Source organism: Microcaecilia unicolor, chromosome 1 (genome assembly GCF_901765095.1).
Source record: "Microcaecilia unicolor chromosome 1, aMicUni1.1, whole genome shotgun sequence".
NCBI lineage: Eukaryota > Metazoa > Chordata > Amphibia > Gymnophiona > Siphonopidae > Microcaecilia > Microcaecilia unicolor.
This window is the reverse complement of record NC_044031.1, coordinates 745,100,671-745,128,207: the sequence shown is the minus strand read 5'-3', so window position 1 is coordinate 745,128,207 and position 27,537 is coordinate 745,100,671. Positions and strand designations below refer to the sequence as shown.

The 27,537-nt window shown below is 42.9% G+C and overlaps 1 protein-coding gene across 2 annotated transcripts in view; it reads left to right on the top strand.

The window, feature by feature from the left end:
- The window catches only part of AKAP13 (A-kinase anchoring protein 13), a 642,893-nt gene that overhangs the window by 544,071 nt on the left and 71,285 nt on the right, over nucleotides 1-27,537 (top strand). For both annotated transcript variants that reach the window (XM_030189716.1, XM_030189717.1), the window contains 2 exons: nucleotides 10,575-10,746; nucleotides 24,266-24,333. In XM_030189716.1, the coding sequence (XP_030045576.1) occupies nucleotides 10,575-10,746; nucleotides 24,266-24,333 (240 nt within the window). The remainder of the gene's footprint in view (nucleotides 1-10,574; nucleotides 10,747-24,265; nucleotides 24,334-27,537) is intronic.

Here is a 27,537-nt window from a genome sequence, read left to right as displayed (position 1 = left end):
GGCAGCCATCTTAGATGCTGGCTCCCCAGAGAGGCATAGCCCACACAGGTGAGGTCTAGTGAGGTAATTAGCACACAGAGCCAGAGACAAAACTAACACAGAGACAGACAGAAGCCAGCACAGAGGCTGACCCCCAGAAACAAGGTAAGGCTGAGGGTGGTCACGGCCACAGACGTGACAGCGTATACCCCACAGGTGGACCTGTTTATTTTATACAATGAGCATATGTCGCAATTCTATCTTCACCCTGCCCAAACTATTCCCCTGGGAATGCCTACACACAGTCTACATAAAAGTATGTGTGACCTTGTGCTGTGTGTTAGCTTAGCAGAGTTTAAAAAAGGTTTGGACGGTTTCCTAAAGGAAAAGTCCATAGACCGTTATTAAATGAACTTGGGGGAAATCCACTATTTCTGGGATAAGCAGTATAAAATGTTTTGTACTTTTTGGGGATCTGGCCGGGTATTTGTGACCTGGATTGGCCACTGTTGGAAACAGGATGCTGGGCTTGATGGACCTTTGGTCTTTCCCAGTATGGCAATACTTATGTACTTATATACTTATGTACTAATGTACTTTTCCAAGTGTAAAACATGCTATCAATTTGAAAAAAAAAAAACTTTATAAAAGTACCCCCACACACACACACACACACACACACACGACTGAAAAACAATTCACACACTTTCAGATTTAGCAGCAAAATGCCTCACTGTGATAAATGTGTAAGGAACAAAAAGTACATTGTTGTTCATCTCTATACAATACTGTATTTTAAATGACTTAAGGAGCTTTAAGGAGGTAATGTGGTTGTGCTGATCCACTAGAGAAATATGGAAACCAAAATCAACAAGCAAATTGTGGGTGATGCCTTTTTAATTGGATTCATTTAAAACTTTTTTTTGTGTAACTTCATTAGGTAATTGTAGAATGATCTAGGGCTGATGTAAGTTATAATTAAGGGTTAAAGCTAAGGTTGCGTGTGAACCAGACTGCTGCATGCATTTTTTTTTCTTTTATTGTTGTAACTTTTTTCTTAGCAGCAGGCAGGTTCCAAATGGTTAAATGTCTGTAAGGAAGTCACAGGCAGTCCTTCTTCCTGGTCTCTAGGCACTAGCTTCCTCTTGCAGAGCAGTGTCATGGCAGCTGGAACCAAGACAGTCTAATGCGAACATGTAGCAGAGCTTCCTGTCACTGGGGGCAACATGTCATGGGGCAAAAGCTCTGAACTGCCCCAAATAATGGTGACATTTGTAGGACTTAGGTATGGGAAGGTAAGAGATTACTTTTTTTTTTTTTAATGAAATTTGCTTCAACATATTTGAAAGCATTGCTAGAATTTAAATGTAAATGCTCACTTTTCAGAAAAAATCATTAAAAGGTACAAGTTTGTCATATAAGCATCCAGAAAAATGTACTTTTAAGGCACTGTGTTGTAGAAGTCATTGAGTTCATTAGGCTCCATTTTAGCAATATTTTAAGTACTGGAGCAATGTTAGAAAAAGCAGATCTGTAGTTGAAATCATGTTAGCTCAGTAATACATTTATGAATGTTCATCGTATCTTTTGCATTGAGGTTATGATCATATCCTCATGCGTACTTAGATTACGTTGTTACATTTTGCTCACTGAACTGTATCTCGGTTTCCTGTTTGTGAGTGAAGACGATGTTTCAGTTTGTCTTCCTAATGTTGGATATGATAAGCATTTCTTCAGAAACCATAATTACAAGCCAGCAGTGGCCCTTCTTGCTGTATCGCATGTTCACTAGCAACTGAATTTAATTGGGTTTTGTGGCTTTGGGTAGGCTAAAATGTCTTTTGATTTTTGCAAAACAGCTGTACTATTTTGGCAGAGTTCTTAATAAAGCTGTCAAACTCTGCTGTCCAGAGACAGTTATTTCAGTTAGTAGGGTGTGCTGCATGGGAATAAGGAAGGCATGCCTCCTTCAGAAAGACACCTTTAGGTAGCTTAGAGTTTTGCCCTATTTTGCATATAAATACAAATTCTACTTTTCCTAACGCCATTGTTTGTTTCTCTGCAACAGTCATTTATTTTAAGTCAGAGAGGAGATAATTTTACAAAGTAATTTTTGTATGTCAAGCCCCTTTTACATACAGAAAAAAAAAACCTTTATATATGCAGCTGTATATGGATATAAAGAGTAGGTACTATTTATTTATTTATTTATTGCATTTGTATCCCACATTTTCCCACCTCTTTGCAGGCTCAATGTGGCTTACAATACATTATGAATAGTGGAAATACATAAGGAAATAGACATTTAGTATTACAGAAGGATCTTGGGTAACATGAAAGTGATAAAGCATGATAGTAGTATAACAAGCAAATATTATATTATATGCTAAACGTTGTGCATACTCGGGTGTTTTTGGAACATAATTTGTGCAAAGGTGGAAATGTGTGCATTTGTATGCTTGAATTTGCATACTGTTGTTGAGCCTGGTTCCGGTTGATTATCGAGCTTATTTTCGAAAGAGACGGACGCCCATCTTCTGACACAAATCGGGAGATGGACATCCGTCTCAAAAACAGGTATAATCAAAAGCTGAATTTGGACGGCCCCAACTGCTTTCCATCACGGGGACGGGCGAAATTCTCGGGGGCATGGCCGAACGGTAGCAAAGGCGGGACAGGGGCGTTCCGGGGCCTGGTTAACAGATGGACCTCCGCGCCTGATAATGGAAAGAAGCAAGACGTCCCCGATGAGCATTTAGTCCACACGAAGTTGGTCCTGTTTTTTTCACGACCAAGCTTCCAAAAAGTGCCCAAACTGACCAGATGACCACCGGAGGGAATCGGGGATGATCTCCCCTGTCTCCCCCAGTGGTCACTAACCCCCTCCCACCCTAAAAAACAAACTGTTTCAATATTTTTTCCAGCCTCTATGTCAGCCTCAAATACCATACCTAGCTCCATGACAGCAGTATGCAGGTCCCCCGAGCAATTTTAGTTTAGTTGGTGCTGCGCGGGACCCATGCAGAGAGCAAAAATCGGAAGAAAAAAAAAACATGCAAGTGCAGTCAGGGACGTCCAAAAAAAAACATGCAAGTGCAGTCAGGGACGTCCAAATTAAAACAATAGTAATAGGGGGATTTGAACCAGCCACCTTCTGATTATAAGACTTGTGCTCTAACCACTGCACCACTTATTCAGTTGCTTAGACATTCCTTCCCTTTCCATTAAGTCCCTCCAAGTTTCTGTCAGCCAATCACAGCTCATTTACCTGACATCCATGTCAGCTAAACGAGCTGTGATTGGCTGACAGAAACTTGGAGGGACTTAATGGAAAGGGAAGGAGCTCTAGGCAGCTGAATAAGTGGTGCAGTGGTTAGAGCACAGGTCTTGTAATCAGAAGATGGCTGGTTCAAATCCCACTATTACTATTGTTTTAATTTGGACGTCCCTGACTGCACTTGCATGGTTTTTTTTTCTTCCGATTTTTGCTCTCTGCATGGGTCCCGCGCAGCACCAACTAAACTAAAATTGCTCGGGGGACCTGCATACTGCTGTTATGGAGCTAGGTATGATATTTGAGGCTGGCATAGAGGCATCTCAGGGGGACCAGTGCACTACAAATGCTGGCCCCTCCCACGACCAAATGGCTTGGATTAGGTCCGTTTTTGAGATGGCCGGCAGCGGTTTCGATTATCGCTGAAAACCGCGGACGGCCATCTCTAGGTACAGCGATCTCACCATTTGTGTCGTCTATCTCTAGAGTCGACACAAATGATGGGATTTCAGCGGGCCGAACCGTATAATCGAAACCGAAGATGGACGGCCATCTCGTTTCGATTTTACGGTTCGCTCCGCCTCTTCGCGGAGCCGTCTCCGGAGATGGACATTTTTACACATGGGCGTTCGCGTTCGATTATGCCCCTCTATGTATTTTATAAAGGCACATAGATGGCTATGTTGCCTTTATAAAGATAAGAATACAACAAGTGTCACCTTAGACTTTTCAGCATAGTTGTGGTATTGTAAAATTACCTTCAAGAGGCAGAAGTAACAGTCTAGGAAATTTCTGTCTATAAGTACTCCTGTGCTACCAGAATATACCAGAAATAGCATACCAATGAAGATGCTGGAGGCCAGCGCTTTAATGGAATTTAAACCTGCTTAGGAGGACAGTGGTAGGGAAGATTGGGTAAAGTCCTGGAAGGTGTCTTGGCATCAACATTGATCTGCTGGTATTCTAGGAGAGTGGTAGTATTACCGTACATAGAGGTTGGATAAACATTTGCAAGCACTGGCAGCCATGGTACTGGAATAGATGGGCAATTTTCAAAATTGTGTAAGCAAGAATCAAAGAAACATAGAAAAATATAGGCAAGTTAAAAACCATATGGCTTATCTAGTCTGCCCATCCGTACCGTCTACTCTCCCTATCACTCCCTTAGAGATCTTATGTACTTGTCCCAAGCTCTCTTGAATTCAGATACTGTTTTTGTCTCCACCACTTCCACTGGGAGGCATGCCACAAATTTGCCACCTTTTCCATGAAGAATTATTTCCACAAGTTACTTCTTACTCTATCCCCTATCACCTTCACCCAATGCCGCCTTGTTCCAGAGCTTCCTTTCAATTGAGAGTCACCTCCTGTGCATTTATGAGTACTTTTCCATGAGAATATTTTCTTAGTGAAATTTCAATTTACATTTGTCTCAACAAAACTATAAATATGTATTGAAACAATACAAATCATTATAGAAAACACAATGCATTGTAGTCCATATTATGCAGAGCCAAATGAGCAACAAGCATCACATATTAGCCATAGATACTGTTAAACAAAAATAAACAAAATCACAGTGAGACACAAATGATATAAACCCTATTTACCTGCCGTTTATTTAAAAAAAATTAAAAAGATAAGACATTTTTTCAACTTTTCCTTCTCTAACAAAAAAGTCTACAAATGAGTCAGTTCTAAGAATAAATAGGAACTATTCCCAAACGTTACTAGACACTTATAGGGAAACTTCAGGAAAAAAGAGGCCTCCAAAGTCAAGACTCTTGGTCTTAACTGTAGGAAGGCCTTACACCTAATTGAGTAGCTCTGGCAACATGGAAGATCACAATCCTCTGTTCAAAGAGAAAGAGATTATTTTCTTAGTAAAGCATGCTTTTGAAATTCACTTATGTTCTTCCATTTGAAAAGAAACCAACCATTTGGCGCTTAGTAATAGGCTCCTGTGATGACTCAAGAAACTTGGATATATCTAAACTAGTCGGCAAATTCAGAACATCACAAAACTCCTTCCTTGGCTACTTGACTCGTTAGAGGACCTAGGCAAATCATACAAGTTATTAACAGCCACAGAATCTTGAAGCAATTGACGTATTTCCTTTCTATAAATTTTATGTTTAAAATCATGTTTATTGTATGGCTCAAACACAACACATAACAGATTACAACGTCTTCCTGCCACACCGTCAAATTAACAATTCAACCTTCCCCCCCCCCCCCCCCCCCTCACTCTCGTCGAACCCCCGTTATCCCCTTCTCCCATCCCCCCTCCCTCCCCCCTCTTCCACCCCCCCCACCCCGATGCCTTCGACATTGTTCTTAAACATAGTCCGTTTGTGTGTGTGCACGTTTAATTAAGAATCCTACTTCTTGCTCTAGGTTGTAATGTGTCCCAAAATCTCTCCCAAGTCCTCTGCAGAGCTTTCCCTTCTTTTGAATCCAGAGTCGCCACTCCACATCTCTCCATCTTCAATAGTTCTACCATATGAACTCTCCACACTCCCAAAGCGGGGGCCTCCTGCTCTCTCCAATACAGCAGAATGGCCTGCTTCCCTACAAGGACTGCTTTTTTCAGAAACCAGAGGAACCCCGGCTGGGCTGGCTTTACATATTAAAACTTCTCAAACAGCAGTATTGGATGTCTATGCACCTTACATCCCTATTGTCCATGTACTTCTGTCAGTATCTGAGCCCAGAAATTCTCTATGTATTTACAGGTCCAAAACATATGTCCAAGGGTGGCCAAGTCTTTACCACATTTAAAACATGCCCCTGACTCCCCAAATCCTTTATTCGCCCTAGTTGGGGAGATGTAGAGGCGGAGTGCAAATTTATATTGAAGTTCCCAAAATTTAATAAAAGGGGAGCTCGTTTGGATAGTCCACACATATCTCCAAAATCGATCCTCTGACACCTCCGCTCCCAGTTCTACTGACCAGGCACTCACTTTCTTTATGCAGTCCAGATCTTCTGTGGTGTCCTGCAAAAATCTGTGGTGAAACCTTAAAGGAACCATGTTCTGTGCGCCTAAGGATAGAACATAGTGGTGTACCTGCATGTATGCAAAGAAGTCCAGTTGTGGCACCGCATATTCTCTCTGCAAAGTTGCGAAGGATTTGATTTTCCCTTCCTCGTCTACCAGCTGGTAAATATAGCAAATACCCAGCCTTCGCCAGCGTGCAAAGGCTGCTGACGTGGTTCCTTCAGGAAAATCGGGATTCCGATGCAGTGCCACAAAAGGAGTCACTTTCGCCGAAAAGCCGTGTCTTCTGCACAGCCACCTCCACGCTGACCTTGCTGTGTTTATTAGCAAATTCCCAGATATTCCCTGTTGTGACATGGCCCCCGGGCGTATGTAGCAACCAACTCAAGTGTGCCGTGGGAGACATATCCTGCTCTATCTGTGTTGCAGTGAAATCCTGCTGCCCTGTTAACCAATCCCGTACATGTCTCAGAGAACACGCCATTGTCAGACATCGGATATTTAGTAGTCCCATTCCCCCATGCTCTTTGGGCTTCTGCAGCACGCTTATTGGGAGCCTGGGGTGCTTTCCTAGAACTGTTGCATTGCCTTATGTAACAATTTCTCATCTCTCTGTTTCAGAAACAGAGGTAACACCTGAAACACATATAACCATCTGGGCATCTCCATCATGTTGACCAGCCCTATTCTTCCTGATAAAGATAGTGGGCAATCACCCCATAGCCTCAAAGTGCGTCTGGTCCCTTCTAATAGGGCACCTGTATTTTCCCCATATAGCCTGCTCAAGTCTTTTGGTATTATGACTCCTAAATATTTCAGTTGCCCCTCTGCCCATTTCAAAGGGAATTGCCTTTGCCAAGTGCTCCTCATATCTGGGTGCAGTGGCATTGCTAATGATTTATCTAGATTTAAATGGAACCCTGCAAGCTCCCCATAGCGGGCTATTGTGCTAAGGAGGTGCACTAGCGAAGTTTGTGCGGATTTCAAAAGCAGCAACAGATCATCTGCATATGCGAGTACTTTTACCGGGTGGCCCCATAGGGTCATTCCCTTGATTTCTTTATTTAATCTAATCCTACAGAGTAGCGACTCCAGTGATAGAGTAAACAGTAATGGGGAGAGCGGGCACCCCTGTCTAGTAGCACATCTAATCATGAATTCTTTTGTCCTTACCCCATTGACCAGTACCTGGGCTTTGGGCTCCGAATACAAAGTCAAGATTGCCTGCATATACCAGCCCCTCATCCCAACCCAGTGTAGCGTCTCAAACAGGAACATCCAGTGTACACAGTCGAATGCCCGTTCAGCATACAGGCTCACCACTAGGCCACCCTCCCTCTCCCCCGGTGCTTGCAACACTGCTGAAATTAACTTACATACATTCTGCACTGAATAGTGCTGGACAGACTTATACGGTCTGTGCCCTGAAGAGGACAGGTACAAATCAAAGTAGGGTATACACAAAAAGTAGCACATATGAGTTTGTCTTGTTGGGCAGACTGGATGGACCATGCAGGTCTTTTTCTGCCGTCATTTACTATGTTTACTTTTTACTATGTTACTATGAATGCCTACCCCGCACAAATCCTACTTGATCATCCTTTATCAGTCGCCCCATCAAAGGGGCTAATCTGTCCACCAGCACACATGATAAGATTTTGACATCCACATTTATCAATGAAATAGGTCTAAACGACCCGGGCAGGAGTGGGTCCCTCCCCGCTTTGAGTATTAAGCTAATCAGCGCCGTGTTTGCATGTATAGGGAAGCGCCCCTCCTCCATCACCTCTCGGTAGTAATCTAATAGGGGACCCAACACTTGCACCCTCAAGAGTTTGTAAAACTTCCCTGTGTATCCGTCCGGTCCTGGCGCTGAGTGCGTTTTCAGAGCCGTGATAGCTCTCTGCAGCTCCTTTGCCGTGACCGGGCAGTTGAGGGACTCCACCTCTGCCTCTGTCAATTTTGGCATACCTGCTTTCCTTAAATACTCGGAAACGGCCTCCCTCATGTCTGGCTTGTAGCCAGTCTAAAGCAAACATTATCTAGCCAGTAATGCACAAAGGTGTTTTCCGTGGCTCTAACATGAGTAGTTAGCAGCTATCGAAACCTTATGCAAATGCATTACAAGGAGCTCATTAGTATTCTAATGAGCATTCCGAGTAATTCATAGACAGTTCCGTGCATGGAGCGCCTACCTTTAATGTGCTAAATTTTATAGCAGGTCTGGACCTGTTGTTATGGGGAGAAGTCTGCTTGCATTGTATAGTAGTGCAAACAGACTGCTCCCCATAAGCTATGCGCTCAAGTACACGGACCCCCCTAACCCCTCCCCCGTGAACATTTTGGTATACCTGATTAAAATCTCTGGTGGTTCAGTGGACCCAGACTCCCTGAACCTCCTCCTCTCCCCCCCCCCCCCCCCCACCCACAAAGCTAGAATCGCCCTGGTGGTCTAATGACCTTCCTCTTCTCCTCCTCCCCTCGTACCTGGAAAAACGATGGAGGCAGGAGGGCCTAGACCACCAGGGCCATTGTTACCTTTGGTGGGAGAGGGGTCAGGGTCACTAGACCACAAGGGCCATTCTTGCTTCAGGGGGGGCCAGGAGAGGGTGCAAGGGGGGGGTTCATGGTGTCAGGATCCACTGGACCACTAGGAATTGCTTGCATGGGGGGGCCAGGAGGAGGTGTGTGTGTGTGTGGGGGGGGGGTTCAGGAGTCCAGTATTCGATCCTTGCGGGGGTTGGCTCAGCTCGCCTCTGCATCAGAGCTGTCAAATGCATTTGACAGCTCAGAGTCTCAAACAGAGAGGTGCACAAAGAGGGATCCATGCAGCTCATTTGCATGTGATCCCTTTGTGCATTGGTTGCTGTTGCAACTCACTAAATTTTACCAAGACAGCCGTATTTTACAGCTGCCTTTGTGCATCGGGCCCAGAATCGATTAGGGTTCTTAATCTTGAAACAAAAAGATAACAGAGTAGGATGGGATGGATAAATAGGACGTGGTTCTTTAACTTTTCAAATAACACCAAAACAAGAGGACATTAAATGAAACAAATGACCAGCAGACTAAAAACAAGTCTTAGAAAGATGTTCCCTCCCCCATGCTGTGCAGAATCAGTTGCTGGAGGATGTGGTTAGAGCAACTAAGACAAGAGTTCAAAACAGTGGTGTGTGTAGCCTGAAAAGTTTTGAGATGGCAACCTGGGCGACCAGCGAAACAGAATTTGTTCAGAGAAACAAGCTTTTTCTTTCTCTTTCAACAACTTGGCTGTGGAAGAAAAGTGATGTCCTTTACTGGCCTGTTGTTGACTGTCTTATGTGTGTTTATTGTCTTCCATGATTTTATTTTACTTTTTTTTATTTTTGTTACATTTGTACCCCGCGCTTTCCCACTCATGGCAGGCTCAATGCGGCTTACATGGAGCAATGGAGGGTTAAGTGACTTGTCCAGAGTCACAAGGAGCTGCCTGTGCCTGAAGTGGGAATTGAACTCAGTTCTTCAGGACCAGCGTCCACCACCCTAACCACTAGGCCACTCCTCCACTGTTAATGTGGCCGTGCAGGCTTCTGCTTCTGTGAGTCTGACGTCCTGCAGGACGTCAGACTCACAGAAACAGAAGCTTGCGCAGCCTTCTACATGGAATGTTGCTAGTGGAATAGCAACATTCCATGTAGAATCTCCAATAGTATCTATTTTATTTTTGTTACATTTGTACCCCGCGCTTTCCCACTTATGGCAGGCTCAATGCGGCTTACATGGGGCAATGGAGGGTTAAGTGACTTGCCCAGAGCCACAAGGAGCTGCCTGTGCCTGAAGTGGGAATCGAACTCAGTTCCCCAGGACCAAAGTCCACCACCCTAACCACTAGGCCACACCTCCATCCTAAAGCGCTGGATTTATGGGATAAGGGTGCAAGAGGGCAGTTCTCTACCAAGGGCTGCGTGAGCAATGTGGCTACACAGGGTGAAGATATGGAGGGACACAAAAATTGCTCTCAGCACCCCCATCTCTTTTCGTTGGTTGTGAAATTGGCAGGGGAGGGGGTGAGTCACAGAGGATACAGCTATAGTTCAGTACAGTCATGAAAGGGGGTAGAAATATTTCTCTACAGAAAGCATGCTGAATGCATAGAACATCCTCCTAGTAAAGGTGTTGGAGATGTGGACAGTATCAGAATTCAAGAAAGTGTGGGCAAACGCCAAGGGTCTCTGAGGAAGAAGCAGTTGGTTTGGATGGGCAAACTGGATCGGCTGTATTGTCTTTATCTGCTGTCAAGTTCTGTATTTCATCATTTCCCCCTTTTTTTTATTTTTGCAGCATGAAAAAGACAAAGACAAGATTAAAGAGAAAGATAAAGATGTCAAGGAGAAGGAGAAAGATAAGAAGACCCTAAATGGACACAGTTTCAGCACAGTCCCAATAGTGGGTCCTGTTAACTGCTATCACTGCTCAAAGAACTTCACCAGCAAAGAAGCCTACCTCTGTGCAAGTAAGAGGCCCTTTTCTTGTACTCCCTTTTGAAAGACATGAAAAGAGACTGAAGGCTTTCTGGGAGGCTGATTTTTCATGCTTTAGCTTTCTCCTCATCCTCCACAGTTGGTCAGAAGTAGGTCATATCAGATAGTTTATATTTTAAATATAAGTACATAAAGTACTGAATGTTTAATGATCTGATATAGCTTGTGAGACCTGTTTTTTATTGTTTGCTTTATGTTTTGTTTTATTTTGTTTTTGCATTACGTTACACTCAAGTACTAATGCTATGTATTGTGGTCTCTGTGCTCCTTGAACTCATATAGCCACCTGAGCTTGACTGAAAAAAATGCACCATACATATTATTTTTTTTTGTTACATTTGTACCCTGCGCTTTCCCACTCATGGCAGGCTCAGTGCTGCTTACATGGGGCAATGGAGGGTTAAGTGACTTGCCCAGAGTCACAAGGAGCTGCCTGTGCCTGAAGTGGGAATCAAACTCAGTTCCCCAGGACCAAAGTCCACCACCCTGACCACTAGGCCACTCCTCCACTGTTAATGTGGCCACACAGGCTTCTGTGAGTCTGATGTCCTGCACGTACGTGCAGGATGTCAGACTCACAGAATCCTGCGCAACCTTCTACATGGAATGTTGCAGTGGAATAGCAACATTAACATTCCATATGTAGAATCTCCAATAGTAGCAACATTCCATGTAGAATCTCCAATAGTATCTATTTTCCACTCATGGCAGGCTCAATGCGGCTTACATGGGGCAATGGAGGGTTGAGTGACTTGCCCAGAGTCACAAGGAGCTGCCTGTGCCTGAGGTGGGAATCGAACTCCACTAGCAACACTCATTCCATGTAGAAGTTGGCCCTTGCAGATCACCAATGTGGCCGCGCAGGCTTCTGCTTCTGTGAGTCTGACGTCCTGCTCAGACTCACAGAAACAGAAGCCTGTGCAGCCTTCTACATGGAATGTTGCAGTGGAATAGCAACATTAACATTCCATATGTAGAATCTCCAATAGTAGCAACATTCCATGTAGAATCTCCAATAGTATCTATTTTATTTTTGTTACATTTGTACCCTGCGCTTTCCCACTCATGGCAGGCTTACATAGGGCAATGGAGGGTTAAGTGAGTTGCCCAGAGTCACAAGGAGCTGCCTGTGCCTGAAGTGGGAATCGAACTCAGTTCCCCAGGACCAAAGTCCACCACCCTAACCACTAGGCCACTCCTCCAGTTAAAGTAATTATTACTGTGTCATAAAATGGTGCCCTTAAGGAAGATTTGGTTGTTAGTCCCTGGAATGTACAGAACAACAATTAAATTCTACTCCTGACTATACATTGTAGGCCGATATGTATGTTAGCAGTGTGATAAGCTGCTGGTGGGGTATAAGGGGTAATTCTGTAAACTAGGCTCCTGCATTTACACGGCCCTTGCTTGTGTAAATGTATAGAATTCTAGCACTTAACCCCTCAGAGCGCCTAAGCACCATTCTGTAACAGCACGCCTAACATATATAGCACATGAATGCAAGGGAAAAGTGTACATGGGTAAGGTTCCCACTTACACGTCTACCTTACGGAGTGTTGTAAGTTATTCACATCCCCGCTGCATTTAGGTGCCCAGTTATATATACTGTACACTGCCTTGAGTAAATTCATTCAAAAAGGCAGTAAATTATCCAATTAAATAAATAACTATGAATTGTCCCCATAGTGTTCATCTTCTTCAAACATCCAAATTAAAATTTTCTCCTCCTCTCAAAGAAAAACAAAAAGCCAGTTCTGCAGATGTGCTCATGTAATCTTCTGTTTATATTCCGATCAGCTGTTTTCCTGTAAGATCTCACAGAAGTCAGGTGGCTGAATTGCACCAATTCATTACTACTAAAATGCATGTTAGCACTTCATTTTTAATGACTGGATGTTAGGATTTGCAGCATGAAATTACTAAAACTATCTTTCTAGTAAATTCTCTTGATACCTTATTACCTTTTTTAAAGATCGTGGTCTCTTGAGTCGTGATTTTGAAGACATTTGCTTTCATGGCCTTTTGTTTAACACACACGACTTGTACAACATGGGGAGTTAGCGTACTGCCAACATCACTGGGGTTGTAATGGTTTAGTCCAGGGGTAGGCAACTACGGTCCTCGAGAGCCGCAGGCAGGTCAGGTTTTCAGGATATCCACAATGAATATGCAGGAGATAGATTTGCATACCATGGAGGCAGTGCTTTTAGATCTATCTCCTGCATATTCATTGTGGATATCCTGAAAACCTGACCTGCCTGCGGCTCTCGAGGACCAGAGTTGCCTACCCCTGGTTTAGTCTGTGGCCAAACTGGGAGGATTAAACTCCCTGTAAAAGAAAAATAAAATACGTTGAAAAATCTAATGACACACTAGTATAAAATTGCGTGCTTATTTTTTTTCATGTTATCTCAGTAGATGAGGGTCACTGAGGGAAACTACTTATATCTATTGTGAGGACTCTGAAAGGAGTCCAGTTCCAGTCATGCTGAGACCGGGGCGGCGAAGAGGTTTTCCTTTGAAATGTAATGATTCTTCTTCACTAATCCCTTCTAGACAAAAGGTTCGCCCTCTAGTGGTCAAAGCCCCAGTGAAAACACTAGTTAGGGAGAGAAACTACCAGTCCCACAAACCACTGGGGCATCAGCAGGACTCTCAGGAACTGGAGGGAGGGGTGAATGATTGGGAAATTAGTTCTGATCCAGGGAATGAGCAGCAGCTGGAGGAACCCAGGGTGGAGGAGGAGATGGAATGGGAAATAGAGGAAGGAGGAGAAGTGCGTGGAGGTTGGAGGGCTTGCTCAAACTTCCTCAGGAAAGGGAAAGGCTCTGGTGGCGGGCGTGTGGCCCAAGCCGTGTATACTTGGAGAGGAGAAAATAATCCAGTGGGGAAGCCACTGGTGGAAGAATCTAACCCATAAACTATCTAAGGGTAGAAGATAGTGCTGATGAGGGGAGGCTACAATTGGGAGCAAGACAAAGGTTTGCTGTTTGTGATATCCTGAGTTAAGATGGGACTGGGTTAATAAGCTGAATGTGGAAAAACTGAATTGACTTTTGCATTGTTGATGAGGAAACTGCTTGAAGATTAAGACTGTATTAAAAGGTGCTGAGAAAATAAAGACCTGTGGTTTTCAAGAACTATAAGACTGCTGAAGTTTTGTGTGTCCCGGTCGTGAGCTGATCCTGGGCGCAGGTCAACTGGGAAGCGGTTAAACCAGGACAAGCAGTGCAGTGAGGAGGTGGTTTGGAGCCCATACCGGGGAAACAGTCAGCCAAGCTAAGCAGGATTAGCTCTGGCCACCACGTGGAAGGGAGACTCAGCTCACACTATTTTATTTCCATATTGGGTTACTCAGAGCTGGGTTTAGTATACAGCAAGCAGTTCAGTTATCTGGGGCATTTCTGGGTGTCTCAAACATGGTCTGCTATCAGAGAAGGAGGAGACAGAGTAGCCTGCCTGGTATCCATATGAGGCAATGCTCCCCTCAAAATACCTTACAGCCTCTTCTGCCTTCCCATTGCTGCTCTCAACCCTTCTGAGTCATCACTACTGTCATCATTAAAAGTGGTGAACAAGTTTGCAAGACGGAGCAACAAAAATATTTGCCTTATTTCTTTTCATTGATATGGGAAAGTAGTTCCAATCTGAAGACTCTGTGTGGCAATACTGATCTAGGTGACATAAGTTGGATCTTGTGTGCTTGTGACTTGAGGTAACAGTTATATTTCTGGATGATTTTTCAACATTGGGATGCTCCTTTCTTAGAGCATCATGTCTAAGCAAATCTCAATCGTTGCAAAATGTGATTATTAGTTTTGCTATCTCTTGTGATTGTTTAATGTGTCTTTGTTATGGAAAGTCGGAAGAATTAGGCCACCACATTAGTCATTGACAGAGAAAGGGACAATTTATTATTATTATTATTATTATTAAGAATCTCAACACAAAGAAGCACAACAGGTACCAAATACTGGCAAAAGTGAAAATGACGTAAGAATGCTGCACAGTGTCAAGAAAATCCAACATAATGGTATCCAATGAACTAACTTCCATGATTTAAATTTTACAGTGAACTCCCCCCTCCCCCAACTAATACCCCCTTCCCTTCTGTGAATGAATCAGTGCAGTGAGACAACACAATACCACCCCAAACATGAGACCCGCAATGAGTTGAAGCAGTCAAGAAGGGAGTCCAGACACCTTCCCACTTGGCAAGGGTCCACCGCTTCACAGCCTGCAGATGCTCATTGTCACAGTTGTACCATAACTTAGTATTCCACTGTATTAATGAAGGAACTACACATTGCTGCCAGTGGCGAGCCAGGTTAATACGTGCACCATAAGCAATTTGGCGGACCAACAAGGATTGGTACAGGTTAAGGCACTGGGACATCTTGCCCAGCAAGAACACATCTGGATGCCACTGCATGGGACGAACAAGTTACCATTGTAGCCGTACCTGCACAGCATGCCAATACGCTTTGGCCTTGGGGCAGCACCAACAAAGGTGACCCATAGTCCCCAAGGCGTCACATCCTCTCCAACAGCAAGGAGAAGTACCAGGAAACACATGCTGTAATCGAGCTGACATAAGGTACCAGCAATAAGAATTTTATGGCATTTTCCTTAATCCAAAGTGCCAAAGAAGCTTTCATTAAGGCCATCTCCATAACAGTCCACTCATCAGCAGAAGTAGAGATCCCCAGTTCCTTTTCCCAATTAACCCTTCTATTTATGCTCCTAATGAGCATCAGGATCATTTTTTTTTTACCCATTTGCCCAGCTTCTTACTGCTCTCTAGAGTTTTGCAAAGGGAAAAAATTTTTTTGTCAGGGGATTTTAATGCCATCATGCAGCCTGTTCTGTACTGCATGGTCCCTCTATCTGCTATGGATGTTCAAAACTCTCGTTGTGCAGATGGTGTATTGTTTGGGTTTGATGTTTGGCAATTAACCCAAGCCCACGTGTAGGATCACACTTTAATTCCATGCTCATGCTATGTATTCATACTTGAACTATATTTTTATGGATGTCTTCCTCATGTGGGGTGTTCCTCTGACATCAGCTACATAAACATTTATGACTTACTTTGTGTGAGGAGGTCTGGAGTAAATGATGGACTTTTAATAATTTTTGTTACAAGATGGGGATCTCTGTTAGGATTTTGCAAAGACCCTTCGTGAGTATTTTGACATCAATATATCCTTGGGACCCTCTTTGGTGATGTCTGGGATGCAATTAAAGCTGTTTCTCAAGGCTATTTTCTTAATTGGCTATCCAGAGAGCAAAAATTCAAAGGGCTCATTTGGCCCAATGTTTGGAGAGGCTTGGAGGCATGGCACAAGGGGGTGGTTCAAGGGGCCAGGAATTTAAAATTGTGGTGTTTGTAGATGATGTTCTTTTGTTCTTAAGTCATCCTTTGATTTCCCTTCCAAACTTTTTGAAGAAGGAGATTGAAGCTTACTCTGCAGTTTCGGGCTGCAAATTAAATGCCACCAAGTCTGTGGTTTTGCCTGTGGGGTTAGCTCCGGCTGTCCTGGAGACGTTGCAGACTTCCTTTTATTTTAAGTGGGCTTCCAAGGAAATTCGATATTTGGGTGTACAGATCCCTTCGGATATTGCTGTTTATAAGGCAAATTTAATCCCTTGACATAAGTCAAGAATTTTAAATCAGCCATGGGACATATACAAAAGCAAAACACCCCATAGGTTAATGCAAAATAACACATCCCTGGTGCCATTCATAACCTACCCCCTCTTGAACCCAAACTCCAAAAACCCCTGCCCCGAACCCAGCAACCCCCCTCCCAAATAAAACATATCCCCTCTCCTCCCCCCCCCCAAATAGCACACAACATCTATGAGCCAGAAATCCCCCCACACAGCCAAGGGGCCTCCTGACTGGGAAGAAGAGAACATGAGCCCCCAGACCAAACACACTCACCCCCCCCCCCCCAACCATCCATGCCATGCACGCAAGCCTCTGATATCCATACCAATTATCCCCCACAGCCAACTTGGTTAAAAGGTGAAGTGAAAGAAGCTATTAGAACCACGAGAAAAACCTTCAAAGAATGGAAAAAGGACCCAAATGAAGAAAATAAGAAGCAACATAAGCACTGGCAAGTTAGATGCAAAGTATTGATAAAGAAGGCTAAAAGAGAATATGAAGTGAAACTTGCAGCAGAGGCTAAAACTCACAGTAAAAGCTTTTCCAAGTACATTAGATGTAGAAAGACCGCAAGGGAATCCGTGGGACCGTTTAGATCACGACATTTTAAATATTGATGTGGATGTGTTATCCGTTTGAGAAGCTTTAAGTTTTGTTTCTCTTGAAATAATTACACATTAGCTATCATCAAGTTATCCTGAATATTTTGACTGTTTGATTGGATTGAAGTTTTGTATAACAATAAATAAATGTGCTTAATTTTTACTCATTTTTGAGAGAGACCTTTTTGATCTGCTAACTGTACACTGTGTTGTGTTCTCTCGTTTCATCCTTCTAGCTTGTATATCTATACACTTAGTAATCTGTAAGCTGTCATTAAAATTGTCCGTAGAACCTGAAGATTGGAGAGTGGCCTATATAATAATGACTTTTAAATAAGGGTTCCAGGAGTGATCCGGGAAATGGAAAGGCATGGGACTTGTGATTTTTGCATCTACATTCAAAGCCAACTTGAGTGCTGGATAAAATAGTGGAAACTATTATAAAGAGTACAATTATGTAACACATAAAACATGTTTTAATGAAACAGAGTCAGCATGGTTTCAGCCGAGGGAAGTCTTGCCTCACCTTTTTGTTTCATTTCTTTGAACATGTGGATAAAGATGAGCCAGTTGATGTAGTGTATCTAGATTTTCGGAAAACATTTCACAAGTTCCTCATGAGAGACTTCTGAGAAAATTAAAGAATCATTGGATAGTTTGCAATGTTCTGTTGTAGATTAGGAATTAGTTATTGGATAGAAAAGAGAGGGTAGGGTTTTGGCCATTTTTCTCAATGGTAGAGGGTGAGTAGTGGAGTGTCGCAGGGAGCTTTACTGGTATCAGTGCTATTTAACATATTTATAAATAATCTGGAAATCAGAAATGAGGTGATTAAATTTGCAGATGACATAAAACTATTCAAGATTGTTAAAACACATTGGACTGTGAAAAATTGCAGGAAGACCTTAGGAAATTAGAAGACTGGGCATCCAAATGGCAGATGAAATATAGTGTGAACAAATGCAAAGTGATGCACATTGGGAAGAACAATCCTAATCATAGTTATCTGATGCTAGGGTCCACGTTGGGGTTCTGCACCCAAGAAAAGATCTAGGTGTCATTGTAGATAATATGCTGAAATCTGTTTCCCAGTATGTGGTGGTGGCGACCAAAAAAGCAAACTGGAGGCTAGGAATTGTTAGGAGAGGAATGGTAAATAAGACTGAGAATGCGTTAATGCTTCTGTATAGCTCCATGGTGCGACTTCACATAGAGTATTGTGTTCAGTTCTGGTCGCCGTATTTTTAGAAAGATATATCGGAATTAGAAAAGGTTAAAAAAAGGAGGACCAAAATGATAGAGAGGATGGAAATCCTCTCATATGAGGAAAGGCTAAAGAGGTTAGGGCTCTTCAGCTTGGAAAAGTGAGGGGGAGGTATGATTGAGGTCTACAAAATCCTAAGTGATGTAGAATGAGTAGAAGTGAATCAATTTTTTTACTCTATTTCAAAAAGTACAAAGGGAAATGGAACTTTATATACTGCCTTTCTAGGGTTTTTGCAACTACATTCAAAGCGGTTTACATATATTCAGGTACTTATTTTGTACCAGGGGCAATGGAGGGTTAAGTGACTTGCCCAGAGTCACAAGGAGCTGCAGTGGGAATCAAACTCAGTTCCCCAGGATCAAAGTCCACTGCACTAACCACTAGGCTACTCCTCCAAAACCAGGGGACCCGCAATGAAGTTAACATGGAATACTTTTAAAACAAATAGGAGGAAGTGGATTTTTACTCAACGAAAAGTTAAGTTCTGGAATTTTTTGCCATATGGGGAGGCCCCTGCTTGCCCTGGGATTGGTGACATGGAATGTTTATTTGGGTGTCTACCAGGTACTTGTGACCTGGATTGGACACTGTTGGAAACAGGATACTGGGTTAGATGGACCTTTGGTCTGACCCAATATGGCTATTCCTATGTTCTCATATTAGGAGTCAAAATGTCCAAAACTGTAGAGAATAGACGTAGGGCAACCACACCAGGCAAGATTACAGAGGTAGATGATAAAAATTATATAAATTTGTTAAAAAGACCAAATACAATAGACTCAAAAACTAGATATAATGGACTCGACATGGTCCCATGTTTCGGCAGATGTATGCCTGCTTCAGGAGTCAGAGTATGTGTGTATACAGTGGCCACTGTTTCACAGAAAAATTGAGGTATGACACAAAGCCAACAATACTAAGATCTTTTTCAAATAAATGCAGCAGTGCATGAATACCACTCAAATACCTGCTTCTTGGTAGTATTCAGTTTCCATGCTTTCAATGTAGCTTTGCCCGTAGTATATTGTAACAGCCCACAGGCAGCTGTATATCTTTATAACATAGGCTGGAAATAGGCCTTCAGACAGATGACCTGTTAGAAACTCACTCGCAAATATGGAATAAACCCCTGCTTACTTGCCAGCTATAGGGAACAGTTACTGTGGCCACACATTTTCCCAGGTTGATTTAGATTGCACAGTAGTGCTGCAGCCTTATCCCTGTCCTTCAGGCATGCTTGAGAGGTCTATAAAGTTAACCCATTTGAATGATGCCCAGGACTTAAACATCCCCAATCTTTTTTTCCTCTGTTTCTCAGGAGTTTTTCTTCCTTGCAATTGATGGGAGAGAAGTATAGTTTTTCTCTGTTTTTGTTCCTGGTGAGCATGCTAGTTTTATCTGCACATCTCTCTGTTTATGTATTAAACAATTGCCATTACTCCACCCTTTTTGTTCACCGCTGAGAGGTCTATACTTGAAGTTACTCCGTCAGTAGCTATTTTTCACTTGAAGTCATACGCAGAGCTTCTAGCTTGTGAGAGAGACCACAGGTCCCGTGAACAGACAGACAGATGCAGCTGTATGGAAGCAGTAGAATGAGTAAGTGAAGGCGTGTATCATGCTTGCTTTGCAATTTTGAGAAATAATGAAACCTAGAAATTGTGAAGGGCCAGTGATTTTATCTTGCTGTTAAAAATGCTTCTCATACCCAGCTTGAGTCTGTTGTGAAGGCAAAAAAAAATTGAAATAGAACAATGTACTATGCGTACCCAGGAATTCTGTATAATATCTGCAGTGCTCCTTAGTGAGCTTGTGCAGCAGAAAGGGAAAATTAAACCAATCTAGAGAGCCTCAAGCCAGTGGCGTAGCCAGACAGCCAATTTTGGGTGGGCCTGAGCACAAAGTGGTTGGGCACAGAATTTTCTCTCTCCCCAAAATTGGCTGTCTACCCCCCCCCCCCCCCCCCCCCCCCCCCCCGCCAAGCCACCACTGCAGATTTCTCCGGCACCACCTACCGGCACCCAATGGGCCTTCTTTCCCCTCCCTCCGTTGGGCAGTGCGCGCCAGCCTAACTGTACAACAAAGCTGCACGGCACCGGGTCCGTCAGCATGCTGCCGCTAGCTCCTACCTTGTCATCTTTCGGCAGAGCAGAGGTGTTAGTTCTGCTGCTAAATCTGCAGCGGATCCACCCGGTGCCAGGGCTGTCTCTCTGTACACTGCTGCGACTGCTTCCTCTGCGCTAGCCCCGCCTCTTCAGAAAGAGTATCGGAGGTGAGGCGGGGCTAGCGCAGAGGAAGCAGTCGCAGCAGTGTACAGAGAGACAGCCCTGGCACCGCGTGGATCCGCTGCAGATTTAGCAGCAGAACTAACACCTCTGCTCTGCCGAAAGATGACAGGTAGGAGCTAGCGGCAGCATACTGACGGACCCGGTGCCGTGCAGCTTTGTTGTACAGTTAGGCTGGCACGCGCTGCCCGACGGAGGGAGGGGAAAGAAGGCCCATTGGGTGCTCCGTTGCTGGGTGGGCCTGAGCCCAAATTGGACTACGCCCCTGCCTCAAGCAAGTAAAAATTGAACTGGAATTTTAGATTGAAATTAGAATCAAAGAAGTCACTGGTTATTTGTAATGGAGCTACCAGGTAAGTGGTTTATGTTGGAATCCTACTTGCTGTAAAACTCACTGTTGATTCTCAGGAGGAGGACATTTGTACAGGCAACATTATTCATGCTGTCTTGGTTTCAAATCCAGTAGGAAAGCAGTATATTTCATTGAAAGTGTGTCTTGTATTCAGAGGTCACTGTTCTTTGCTTAAGGAAGCTATCTAGGATAGTTTCAGTTTGTTTGAACTTTAGTGTATGAACTGTTTTTATGTTGCTCTATTGTGTAATCATCTGTTTAGCTCTGAATTAACATGTGTTCACAACCTGACCAAGATCATGTGACCCATTTTTTCATGGTGCACGGGTATACCTAATCACGAGGATCTTGTTTAGGCCCTTTGAAGTTCTGTTGGCTAAAACTTGGCCTTTTAAGCTTAAATGTTGAAAGCAAGGTCTGTCAACCTAGGTATATAAGAACTTGGTGATAGAATGGAGGATATAGTCATGAATTTTTTTTTTCCTGTTTGACTCAAAAATGGCAAGACTCCTGCTCAGAAACATTACGATCGATATTCAATCATTGATGAGCATTTTGTTTTGTTTTGGGGTTTTTTTTTAAGAACACACTACCATCAACCAAATTTGACCTGAATATTCAATGTCTGACCATTACTGGGCACTGGTATTAAATATCTAGTGAGCAGCGATATCCAAAAGTTATGTGAGTACTGCTAATATTCAGTGTCAACCCCGCATATATAACCAGGCAAAGTTAGATTTTAATTTAGGCAGTCCCATTTACTCAGCTGTGCAGGCACTGGCACAGAATGTTGCTGGTACCTGAATAACTTTAGGGACCACCCTGGCACTGCCCGGATAGTACTGTAGTGGCTAAAGTTGATATTCAGTGGCACTGCCCAGTTACGTGCTGATGAATATTGGCGGCTGCCCGCTCAGCATGATTTGACCGTTTAATACATTTTCAATATCTACCCCATCAGTTCATGTGATGGGATAGATATTGATAAAGAAACAATGTGGCAAGGCGATGGCCATAGCCAGAAGAATGCTAGGCTGCATAGAGAGGGGTATAACCAGCAGAAGAAAGGAGGTGTTGATGCCCCTCTACAAGTCGTTGATGAGGCCCCACTTGGAGTATTGTGTTCAGTTTTGGAGGCCGTATCTGGCTAAAGATGTAAAAAGACTGGAAGCGGTGCAAAAAAAAAATCTACAAAAATGGTATGGGGTTTGTGTTGCAAACTGTACGAAGAGAGACTTGCCGACCTGAACATGTATACCTTAGAGGAAAGAAGAAACAGGGGTGACATGATACAGACGTTCAAATATTTGAAAGGTATTAATCCACAAACAATCCTTTTCTGGAGACGGGAAGGCAGTAGAACCAGTGGACATGAATTGAGGTTGAAGGGGGGCAGACTCAGGAGTAATGTCAGGAAGTATTTTTTCACGGAGAGGATGGTGAATACATGGAATGCCCTCCCGTGGGAAGCGGTGGAGATGAAAACAGTAATGGAATTCAAACATGTGTGGGATAAACACAAAGGAGTCCTGTTTAGAAAGAATGGATCCACGTAATCTTAGCGAAGATTGAGTGGCGATGCTGGTAATTGGGAAGCAAAACCAGTGCTGGGCAGACTTCTACGGTCTACGCCCTGATCATTACTAAATAGATATGGATGGGCTTGAGTGTAAATTTTAAGGGGTTTCGACGTTAGCTTCATAACTTTTAGTACAAGAAGAGTGCTGGGCAGACTTCTACGGTCTGTGCCCTGAGAATGGCAGGGAAAAATCAAGCTCGGGTATACATATAAAGTATCGCATACCATGTAAAATGAGTATATCTTGTTGTGCAGACTGGATGGGCCATACAGGTCTTTATCTTCTGTCATTTACTATGTAAAATGTAAATGTTCATCTTAAGCATCAGCAGGGCTTATCAATGTGAGTACAAATAAGGTATACACAAAAAGTAGCACATATGAGTTTATCTTGTTGGGCAGACTGGATGGACCATGCAGGTCTTTTTCTGCCATCATCTACTATGTTACTATGTTTGTCAAACTTGATTTCAAATTGACTTGGCTAGTGCAACAAATTGGTTCATAGTTTACTTGCTGATGGCTTTTCATGGAGATGTAACTGCTGATATTGTTCATTATCCAAACACTAGCTTTGATTGAACCAAATAATGAGAAGCAGATTCCGTTCTCAACTTTTCTATTAACATTCAGAAACTCAGTTTGGCTCTCCATGGGACATTTGCCCACAAAGAGGCCAGTGTAATAAGGGGCATTGCACTGTATTCATCACCCTGTGGTGTGATGTGGTGGCCGGCATTTCGCCTAAATGCTGACCACTGCAGTTGAATATTGGATGGAAAATCTCAATACAACTACATGGTTGGTTTTTCTTTTCTTTGTGATGGGACACAACAGTGCCCATCTCCGTACAACCCAGTATTACATTGTACATGTTTCCAAAAGCTAGTTTGACCATAATGTGTAAACATATAGTCAGCTGATTGCTTACAGAGGAATGTAAAGCATTTGAGAGTGAGGGTGGGTGGGTGGGTCTCCTGCCACAAGTAAGAACAGTGGAAACTACATACCTTTTCTACTCTAAAATCTTCTCTTTTCTTTTTGGTCCTGACATCTCTAAATAAAGGGTACTTCAGTCACCATAAAACTGAAGTAGATGAAAAGGTTGTAAATGCTCATTAAGCGAGTATTGAAAAACCTGTTGGATACCTGGGAAATGTCAACTTCATGGGAAAAAAGTGACACTTTTAACAAGGTACTGGAAGTTTAGATCTGTTTAACTAATATAAACTTTTTCATAGTACGTAGCTTACCATTGGTATCCAGTAGCTATGTTATATGAAATCAGAGTGAAAAGGTTTATAAAAAAGAAAAGCACAAAACCCCACTATAAGTTTATCATAGTAAAGTATCCTTAACACCATTTATTGTAACTAGCACATGTGGGTTCACATTGCACCTCTTATATGAGTATATCCTATAAAGTACTGTACAAACAGAGGATGGCAAGGCATAGCCAGTGAGGAGGGATGAAACCAGATCACTCTTATTTATGACAGAAGGACAAATGTTTAAAAAGCATAGGGGTTAAGTGCATATTGCTCAGGAAGGCACACCAAAAACAAATGCATTTTCTGAGATCTGGTCTGTGTCTTCAGGCTATGTTGCTCGCTACACAAATATTTTTGTTCTTCGCCTGGTAATCCAGAACTCAAGAATTCCACGAAAAACATAAACATAAGAGAGGAAAACATCATCTGACTTTCTTTTGCTTTTGATTTCTTTACAGATTGCAATTCAATTGTCCATAAAGGCTGTAGGGAGAGTTACATGGCTTGTGCCAAGGTCAAAATGAAGGTAAGACCTGCCAAATAACTGAGCAGTTGTGTTTCTTCATAAGAACATAAGTGTTGCCATACTGGTAAGGTCCATCAAGCCCAGCATCCTGTTTCCAACAGTGGTCAATCGATGTTACAAGTACCTGGGAAGATCCCAAAATAGTACAATACATTTTATGATGCTTATCCTAGAAATATAAATTCAAAGCAACAAAAAGAGTAGAGTACTTTGAGATATCCTCTACTCTTTTTGGTTTTTTTGAATTTATATTTTAGTAGAGAAGTGCCCTTGGATTTTAACAGTTTACTCAATAAATATCCTAGAAATAAACAGTGGATTTTCCCCAAGTTCATCTTAATAATGGCATATGGACTTTTCGTTTAGGAAGCTATTCAAACGTTTTTTAAACTCTGCTTAGTTGATATTTCCCAGGTGTTGAATGCTGATGAGATGAGCACAAGGTGTTGATGTGACTCTAGAACACTGGTTGGCCTGGAGAATCTCCAGCCATTAGATTTCTCATGCATGTTCATTATGGATATCCTGAAAACCCAACTAGATGGATGCCCCCTAATCCTAGTATTTTTGGAAAGTGTAAACAGACGCTTCACATCAACCTGTTCCACTCTCCTCATTATTTTATAGACCTCTATCATATCTCCCCTCAGTCGTCTTTTCTCCAAGCTGAAGAGCCCCAGCCGCTTTAGCCTTTCCTCATAGGGAAGTTGTCCCATCCCCTTTATCATTTTTGTCGCCCTTCTCTGCACCTTTTCTAATTCCACTATATCTTTTTTGAGATGTGGTGACCAGAATTGAACACAATATTTCAGGTGCGGTTGCACCATGGAGCGATACAAAAGCATTATAACATCCTCATTTTTGTTTTTCATTCCTTTCCTAATAATATTTAACATTCTATTTGCGTTCTTAGCCGCCACAGCACACTGAGCAGAAGGTTTCAACGTATCATCAACGACGACACCTGGATCCCTTTCTTGGTCCGTGACTCGTAACGTGGAACCTTGCATGACGTAGCTATAATTCGTGTTCCTCTTTCCCACATGCATCACTTTGCAGTTGCTCACGTTAAATGTCATCTGCCATTTAGACGCCCAGTCTCCCAATCTCGTATGGTCCTCTTGTAATTTTTCACAATCCTCCTGTGATTTATACTACTTTGAATAACTTTGTGTCGTCAGCAAATTTAATTACCTCACTAGTTACTCCCATCTCTAGATCATTTATAAATATGTTAAAAAGCAACGGTCCTAGCACAGACCCCTGGGGAATACCACTAACTACCCTTCTCCATTGAGAATACTGACCATTTAACCCTACTCTCTGTTTTTCTATCTTTTAACCAGTTTTTAATCCACAATAGGAATATTAGTCTTAATGTCATAGTTAAATCCTATTTCTCACGGAAAGTAACGGGGCAGCTTTAAAGCCCACTGTGAAGATGGAACCTTAGTTTTCACCGTTTATTGTAAAGTGTATTGTATATGAATAACTAAATTATTTATAAGGGTGGACTAATATATAATATTTTAAATTTATATTTTGTTTTATTGTATTTGCATTATCTGTTTTGTATGTTACCTTGAGTCTTACATGGAAAGGCAAAGTATAAATAAATATATAAATGTTCTTTTTGAAAGATAACTGGGAAGAATTGCTTTACCTCTGAACAACGGTGGTTTTTCCTTTCTTCTCAGACAAATGTACTGTTTCTTGCAGTAGCCAGTGTTCCCCGCAAATTTTCAGTCCAAGTGCTTGTTTGGAGTGGAGTGGAGTGGAGGAGTAGCCTAGTGGTTAGTTCAACGGACTTTGATCCTAGGGAACTGAGTTTGATTCCCAGTGCAGCTCCTTGTGACTGTGGGCAAGTCACTTAACCCTCCATTGCCCCAGGTACAAAATAAGTACCTGAATATATGTAAACCGCTTTGAATGTAGTTGCAAAAACCTCAGAGAGGCGGTATATCAAGTCCCATTTCCCTTTCCCTGATTGAGATTCTAGATGGAATGTTGCTGCTATTGAGATTCTGCATGGAATGTTGCTATTTCACTAACAACATTCCATGTAGAAGCCTGCCCTTGAAGATCAGCAGCGCAGCTGCGCAGGCTTCTGTTTCTGTGAGTCTGACGTCCTGCACGTACGTGCAGGACGTCAGACTCACAGAAGCCTGCGCGGCCGCGTTGCTGATCTGCAAGGGCAGGCTGCTACATGGAATGTTGCTAGTGGAGGAGTAGCCTAGTGGTTAGTGCAGTGGACCTTGATCCTGGGGAACTGAGTTCAATTCCCACTGCAGCTCCTTGTGACTCTGGACAAGTCACTTAACCCTCCATTGCCCCTGGTACAAAATAAGTACCTGAATATATGTAAACCGCTTTGAATGTAGTTGCAAAAACCTCAGAGAGGCGGTATATCAAGTCCCATTTCCCTTTCCCTGATTGAGATTCTAGATGGAATGTTGCTGCTATTGAGATTCTGCATGGAATGTTGCTATTTCACTAACAACATTCCATGTAGAAGCCTGCCCTTGAAGATCAGCTGCGCAGGCTTCTGTTTCTGTGAGTCTGACGTGCAGGACGTCAGACTCACAGAAGCCTGCGCGGCCGCGTTGCTGATCTGCAAGGGCAGGCTGCTACATGGAATGTTGCTAGTGGAGGAGTAGCCTAGTGGTTAGTGCAGTGGACCTTGATCCTGGGGAACTGAGTTCAATTCCCACTGCAGCTCCTTGTGACTCTGGACAAGTCACTTAACCCTCCATTGCCCCTGGTACAAAATAAGTACCTGAATATATGTAAACCGCTTTGAATGTAGTTACAAAAACCACAGAAAGGCAGTATATCAAGTGCCATTAACAAGATTCCATGCACAATCTCAAAGAGTAGCAACATTCCATGTAGAACCCCAAAGAATAGCAAGATTCCGGAATCCCAAGTAGTGGAAGAGTAGCCTAGTGGTTGCTTCTATTTGAGATTCTACATGGAATGTTGCTAGCACAGGAGTGGCCTAGTGGTTAGTGCAGTAGACTTTGATCCTGGGGAACTGAATTCAATTCCCACTGCAGCCACTGCAGCTCCTTGTGACTCTGGGCAAGTCACTTAACCCCAGGTACAAAATAAGTACCTGAATATATGTAAACCGCTTTGAATGTAGTTGCAAAAACCTCAGAAAGGCGGTATATCAAGTCCCATTTCACTTTCCCTTTGGCCATA